We start from the raw sequence: 7,780 nt of genomic DNA, 5'->3' as shown, positions 1-7,780 counted from the left end.
CTTCACCTCTTGATCTTGTGCAACTAGCTTCTCCGACTTTAAAAAATTTAACGATTTCACTGCGCGAGTTGTATTTTCCATACCCCCTCTGAGATTTAGCTCAATAAGGAAAATTGGGCCTTCCAACATTAATATCAATTGAGTAACCCCTTTCTCTAGTGTTACCGCTATGACTCCTCCACTTAAAGAACTTCCGACAGTATTATTTATGGGTTTGTTTTGCTGATCTGATTGTGGTGTCCCTCTCCCTCGTTGAACCATGGCCAGCGAAGACGATGTAGATTAGCTTAACCTGAGCCTCAGAGCTCAAGAGAGAGAGAGAAATTGCATGGCAAATTTTAGCTGCCTATTTGATGCATTTTTTGTTGTTGTTATTTTTTTTTTTAATCTTAATATTGTACTAGTTAATTACTCCATTTTTGCTTGGATACATAATTTTAATTACTAAGATATATCCATTTATGTAACTATTTGGTTAAGATACATAATACATTAACTAGACCAAAGAGAGATACATTGTTAAAATTATGTATCCAAAAGTGTGGTTTTATGGATGTATCCGGTTGTTCATAAAAAAAAAGGGAGAGATTTATTTAATTAATAAAAAGGATAAAAAATTTATGTAATTTAGTAAAGATAAGTTATGGTGTTATGTAATTTTTTTTCAAAATATTTTACAACCCCTTTTGGTCCATTTGCTTGAAAATAAAAATATATGTTATAGATTTTATAATATGTTGAGTCGGGTTCAGCTATAAGATGTGTTAATTAAAATGTTAGCCGATTAGCATGTTTACCTCCTACACCTTGCTATAATGTGTAAATACATGATATTGGGGTTGAAAGATTTAGGTTTCTCCACCATAATATGACAATTAGGGTTTATAAAGAAAGTGTCTCGTATCTTTTAGAGGATATCTACGTTGTGGACAAAGAAGATTAATCCATTTTGTGAGAATTCAGGTTGACCATTGACACAAGTCATAATTATTGTAGATCCCCTTCCACCAAGAAGAAACTCCTAAATATCCTAACTAGCTTTTAAAAGTTTAAATACTATATGATCATGTTAGAGCTCACACAGCTGAGATCGCCATTGAAAATAATAGAGAAAACCCTAGAGCTATAGAGACGAAGAGAGAGAAAAATATCAGAGACTTTCTTATTATTATTTTATCTCTAGAAGCATCTATGGTCCTTTTATATTTACAACTCAAAATATGAAATGTTGATAAAGAAAATTAAGTGGGCTCGGATACAGTAGTCTCAGATGGGTTCCGTGTAAAACTTTGGCCTGGGCCAATGTTAGCACCCCCCCCTCAAGCTGGAGGGTGTTAACACACCCAGCTTGCATAAAACAGTGTGATAAAGAGGACTACTCAGCGGCTTGGTCATGATATCTGCAAGTTGAGCAGCAGAAGAAATATGATGAAGAGAAATCAGTTGGGCATGTAAGCAATCCCTGAAATAGTGACAATCAATCTCAATGTGCTTTGTACACTCATGGAACACCAGATTCTTGGAAATATGTTAGGCAGCTAGGCTATCATAAAAAACAGGAACAGGAGCAGAAATAATCAAACCTATGTCAGCAAAATAATCTAGTTAACCAGACAACCTCAGCAACCACTTTACACAAAGCACGATATTCAGTTTCAGCTGAGAAAAGTGCAATTGTAGGTTGCTTCTTACTTTTCCAAGAGATAGGACAACCACCAAGAACAATGTAATAACTAGTAACAAACCTCTGAGACAGAGGGCAAGCAGCTCAATCAGAGTCAGCATAAGCACAAATGGAAAAATCAGATGTAGTAGGTAAGAAAATGCCTTGATCAGGAGTATTCAAAAGATAATAAAAAACATGAATGTCATCCTTCATATGAGCAGCACAAGGAGCCTGCAAGAACTGGCTAAGATGCTGAACAGCAAAATATATATCAGGTCTAGTGTGTTGAAGGAAGTTGAGTTTCCCAACTAGACGCCTGAAAATAGATGGGTCAGGTAAAATATCATTCACAACAGGAACCAACTTGACTGAAGGTTCCAGGGGAGAAGCTACAGGGGTGTAGTTAGAACAACTGAACTCAGCCAACAAGTTCGATGCATACTTATGTTGATGAATAAGAAATCTAGTATCATGAGAACTAATTTCTAGTCCCAAGAAATAATGGACCAAACCCAAGTCCTTAATCTTGAATTGATGATCAAGAAAGGATTTGAGGTTGGTCATTTCAGATACATCAGAACCAGCCAACAAAATATCATCCATATAAACAACCAAAATAACCAAAGAATCCCCAAAAGATTTAGTGAACAAAGAGTAGTCATTTTTGCTGGCAATGTAGCCTCATGACAACAGAGCTTCAGACATCTTGGAAAACCACTGCCTGGATGCTTGTTTGAGGTCATACAAGGACTTTCTGAGTTTACAAACTAAAGAAATTGCATAAGAAGAGGTGGCAGTGACTTGAAGTCCAGGGGGAATCTTCATTTAAACATCCTCATGAAGGTCCCCATGCAGGAAAGCATTGTTGACATCCAGTTGAAAAACAATCCATTGATGTTTGGCAGCAAGGGATAAGAGGCACTTCACAGTGGTGAGCTTGACCACAGGTGAGAATGTCTCATGATAATTAATGAATTCTCTTTGGGTATCACCCCTGATGACTAATCTAGCCTTATACATCTCAAAAGTGCCATTAGCCCTTTGTTTGATCTTGTAAACCCATTTACAAGGAATAGTTTTCTTATTAGAAGGTAGGGGAACAATGTTCCAAGTATGATTGAGATCAAGAGCTTTAAATTCTTGTAGCATGGTCTCTTGCCAAGCAGGACTAAAAGCAGCTTGTTGGTAATACTGAGGTTCATGCAAATGTATAATTAAACTGGAAACCTTGGAATTAACTTGAAGTGGAGGTGGTAGAAAAATATAGGAACAAATGTAATCAGCTAGATGAGAAGGTGGAACATGTGGTCTAGTGCTTCTTCTAAGTGGAACAGAGATGGAAGAAGTAGAAAGGGGGAAGGAGGCAGCAGGTATGGAGGCAGTAGTAGAATCAACATAAGAAGGAGAAGCAGGAAAGGGAGAAGGAGAAGGGGCAGAAATAGTGAAAGGAAAAACATGTTCATAGAATTTCACATCTCTGTAATAGAAAACTGAATGGGTGGATAAGCTAAGAAGTTTGTAACCCTTCTTACCACATGGGTAACCTAAGAAAACACATAGAATGGATCTGGGTTGGAATTTGTCTCTAGAAGGTGGAGGAGAAGTTGCATAGGCAAGACAACCAAAGCTTTTCAAATGATCATAGGAGGGCAACCATGAAGTTTCTCAAAAGGGGAAAAATAATGTAAAGAGACAGAAGGTAATATATTTATCAAATAAATAGCCGTCAAAACACACTCACCCCAATATTTTAAAGAAAGTTTGGACTGAAAAAGTAAAGCCCTGAAAACCTCTAAGAGATATTTGTGTTATCTTTCTACAACACCATTTTGCTAAGGAGTGTGAGGGATGGTGGTTTGGTAAAGAATCCAATGAAGTGCAAAGAATGACAGGAGATTAGAACTTTGTCCCAACTCAAAAGCATTATCTGATCTAAAAACTTAAATAGAGGTATGAAAATGGTCTTTCACCATGACAACAAAGGCTTTAATGACAGGAGAAGCACCAGACTTAGAAGACAATAAGTGAGTCCAAGTGACCCTTGTAAAATCATCAACCAGAGTTAAGAAATATTTAAAACCATTATATGTTTGAGTGTGATAAGGACCCCAAATATCATGTGGACAAGATGGAAAGGGGAAGAAGATTGAGTAGAACTAGGTGAGAAGGGGAATCAATATTGCCTAGACTTAGGATAAATATCACACATAAAATGTTGAGTAGGAGATATCTTACCAGATAAGAAATGAATAGACTTCATTTTATGATAAGGAAAATGACCAAGTCTTTGATGCCAAAACAAATCATTTTGATTCAAACTAGGAGAAACAAAATGATACATGGATGAACTACAAGTAGCAGATTCTAAAACACTAGAGGATACAAATGAGATAAGGGAATTTGCAGAAGTAAAATAGTACAATCCATGTGCAGCTTTACCAATTTCCAACCGCTTTTTCAGAGAAGGGTCCTGTAGTATACAGTTAGATTTAGTGAAAATGGCAGTACAATGAAATTGAGAAAGTAGTTTATGTATGGAAATGAGGTTGAAATGGAAAGAAGGGACTAAGATTACATTATGCAAGGTCATGTCTGGTGTCAAATTTAAAGAACCAGTAGACAAAACTTTGACTCTATACCCATTAGAAAGACTGATTAAAAGAGGTGGGACTAAAGGGGTAAGATCATGGAAAAGATTCTTATGTGGAGTCATGTGATTAGTTGCTCCAGAATCAATTATCCAAGGATTTACACCTAGAGTAGCTTCTACAGATGCATGAAAAATAGTCGTAATGATATTGGGATCATTAAGCACACCTGCATAATTTGTAAACTCTTCAGATAGAGGAGTGGAAGTGGTATGACTTCAAGAAGAAGAGTTGTGTAGATACTACAGGTACTGATAATGCTGGAACTGGTCCTTGGTTAATCTGTAATCCCCATCATCAAGTTTTACAGAGGAGACTGAATGATCAGCACTTGGGGTATCAGATTGAACAAGAGATGCAGATTTTCTCCCTTTTGTAAACTTGAAATCTGAAAGGAAGTCATGGAGCTTGTAATACTTGTCAATTAAATGACCAGATTTCTTACAATATTTACAAACAAGGGTGGAAGAACCAATGTTTGGAAAGGGGGTCCTCCTGACATCAGAATGGATTCTCCTAGCATCATTTGTCATGGAGGATTTTTTAGGATCAAATTGAAACCTTTGAGTAAACACACGACCAGATAAGCTGTTGAGAGAGATTGTATTGAAGGCAGCTGAGTCATTAAATAATCTAGGAATTGGGTTCAATGATTCCTATTGTTTCTCAACATGTTGTAACATAGCATAAGAGCTGCTAAGGGGAGGAAGAGTGGGCAACATCAGTAAATTGCTCTTATATCGAAAATATTCATCATTTAACCCACTAAGGAACTGAAACAATTTCTGTTGTTCCATGAAATTTCCTAAGGCTCCACAAGTACATACAGGACCAACATAAGATGTACTGAGTTCATCCCAAAGGGCACGCAGCCTAGTAAAATAGGATGCAATGTTTGAAGACCCTTGGATGGTTGAATTAATCTCTTTCTGGATTTGTATGTACTTATTCCCATTAGATTGAACAAACCTTTCATTGATATCCGACCAGATGTCCTTGGCAGAGTCAAAACTCATAACACTAGTGGACAGGTCAGTGGAAAGAGAATTGGTGATCTAAGTTATCACCATATTGTTATAGTGTTCATAGAAAGGAAACTAGGGTGAATTGGGGGCAGGCTTAGCGAAATCCCCAGTAACCAGACCTAGTTTGTTCTTAGCGTACAAGGCAATCATCATGTTCTTTCTCCAAACCACAAAACTAGTCCCATCAAACGGTGGAGAAACCAAGTGAGTCCTGGGATTATCCGAAGGATGAAGGTACAGAGGATGAGTTGGAGAAATAGAGAACTCATTGAAACCCTCACTACTAGTTGCAGTAGTCGTCGACATATAGTCTATGAAACTAAAACAAAATGTACATGTACCACTAAAATACAGCAAATTTGGACATATACTATGAAAACACAGAGGTAAGATGAACAAAATACAGAAAATAATAGTTTTACATGAACTATAGGAGCACAACTTCGAAATACTGAAATATCAAGTCAGATCCAGCCAAAATTACATAAACTATGAGATCACAATCCATAATGAGATAAAAAAACAGATGTGAACATTCTCCATCGATGATGTAAGTCGTAACAAAAAAATGATTACCGCCTTCTTCGCGACCTGAAGAAGCAAGAGACCAAGGCAACAAAACCCGTCAAGGGTAGTATCGAAAGATAGAGGAGAGAGAGAGGATGACGAATCCCTTCTCTGATACCATGTTAGAGCTCACACAATTGAGATCGCCATTAAAAACAATGAAGAAAACCCTAGAGCTATAGAGACGAAGAGAGAGTAAAATATCAGAGAATTTCTTATTATTATTTTGTTTCTAGAAGCATCTATGGTTCTTTTATATTTACAACTCAAAATATGAAATGCTGATAAAGAAAATTAAGTGGGCTCGGTACAGTAGTCTCAGATGGATTCCGTGTAAAACTTGAGCCTGGGCTAATGTTAACAGATCCACCAATGAGCTTGTATGTACGGTAGAATCTAATGCTTCTAGTTGAACCCTATGTATATGCACATGAAAAATCATATACGTAGCTAGATATACATTTCAAAATTTATCCTTTTTTGAATACTGAATCAATCGTTGATAGACACATACAATAGAAAATATATCTCTAGCCGTATTGCAATCGTCTGAAAAGTTCTCATCTAGTAATGTCAAACAAGTGGGCTATTGCTTATGTTAGTGCCTATTTGTATTATGAATGTGTGTCTTTCATTAATCCATTAATGATAGTAGTTTGATTTGTTGTTTGATATCTTTTGCTATGTATTTCCTCTTTGTAGGGGTGCTGCCAAAATCAAATTTATTATGGAGAATTGATGCTTCTGCACATAGTCAAAATTTGGGCCACTTATCCCATGTGCATATACTTGTTGATATATCTTTCACTGAGAGCTAGCCAATAAGTTATTATCACTTTAATTAATAGAATAGATAAAGGCCACCCTGTTGTTGGCCATCATCCAGCTTTAACCCACATAGAAGATTTTTTAAGAAAAAAAGAAAGTACACATAGGTTGTATATGCTTATATCAATACATATAATATATACACTTCTTATACACAACATATAATATAAGATATCTTAAGAGTAAGTTTGAAATTAGATTTGTACTATGTTTGATTCACGGTATAAATTTGTACCATCAACAAAACATAGCACTCCCTCTGTTTCATAATAAATGAATTGTTGGATTTTGGTACACAATTAAGGAAAAAATAATAAAGATATAAATTTAACACAATTTTCCATTTTTACCCTCCAAAAAGCAAAAGTTGACCTTTAATACCTTTTCGAAAATTAATTGATTGTCAAATCATAAGGGTAACTTTGAAAAAAAATTCAATGATTCACTTATTTTAAAACACTAATAAATACTCCAACAATTCACTTATTCCAAAACAGAGGAAGTATAAATCTAATCTTAAACTTAATGTTGAGATATTTCACATCATTCTGTGTATCAAACAACCTCTCATTAACATTTGAATGAGTACATATGTAAGTCTTCTTAGAAGTAGTATATAACATTTGTAATCACATTATGACAGCTAAATAGTATATATACAGTACATGATGACGTGTGTAATGTGACATAAAATATTTAAAATGGATAAAGTTGTTATTGTTATTAAGATTTGAATTGTTTGGTTGGCAAGCAGAAGCAAATGAAAGGAATTTACCTAATAGTTGCTTAAAACTTTTGGGAGACAAAATGTAGCATGAAAAGTGAAGGTGCATGTGGCTGCTTTTTCGACTCTAATGATTTCTTTCTGTTTTTCATTTAATTTTTGATATTTAAAATGGAGTGCAACTAAATTTAAATTTGTGTGATTAAGATTATTTATTATTTTTTGAATTGCTACTTTAAAATTTTAATTAGATTTTTTACATTCTTAAAAATTCAAATATAATTTTTTTAATTAAAGATAAAAAATCTCAATTATTTCACCA

At 35.2% G+C, this 7,780-nt stretch overlaps 1 protein-coding gene across 1 annotated transcript; it reads right to left on the bottom strand.

The window, feature by feature from the left end:
- Positions 1–1,501: 1,501 nt before the first annotated feature.
- LOC124888798 (uncharacterized mitochondrial protein AtMg00810-like) lies at positions 1,502–2,269 on the bottom strand. The gene is made up of 3 exons (XM_047400091.1): positions 1,862–2,269; positions 1,619–1,747; positions 1,502–1,543 (listed from the first exon to the last, which is right to left on the bottom strand). Exons 1-3 carry the CDS (start codon positions 2,267–2,269, stop codon positions 1,502–1,504), a joined length of 579 nt encoding a protein of 192 aa, XP_047256047.1.
- Positions 2,270–7,780: the final 5,511 nt, after the last annotated feature.

Source organism: Capsicum annuum, chromosome 11 (assembly GCF_002878395.1).
Source record: "Capsicum annuum cultivar UCD-10X-F1 chromosome 11, UCD10Xv1.1, whole genome shotgun sequence".
NCBI classification, from domain to species: domain Eukaryota; kingdom Viridiplantae; phylum Streptophyta; class Magnoliopsida; order Solanales; family Solanaceae; genus Capsicum; species Capsicum annuum.
The sequence above is the reverse complement of the archived record's forward strand: the minus strand, read 5'-3'. Positions and strand labels throughout refer to the sequence as shown.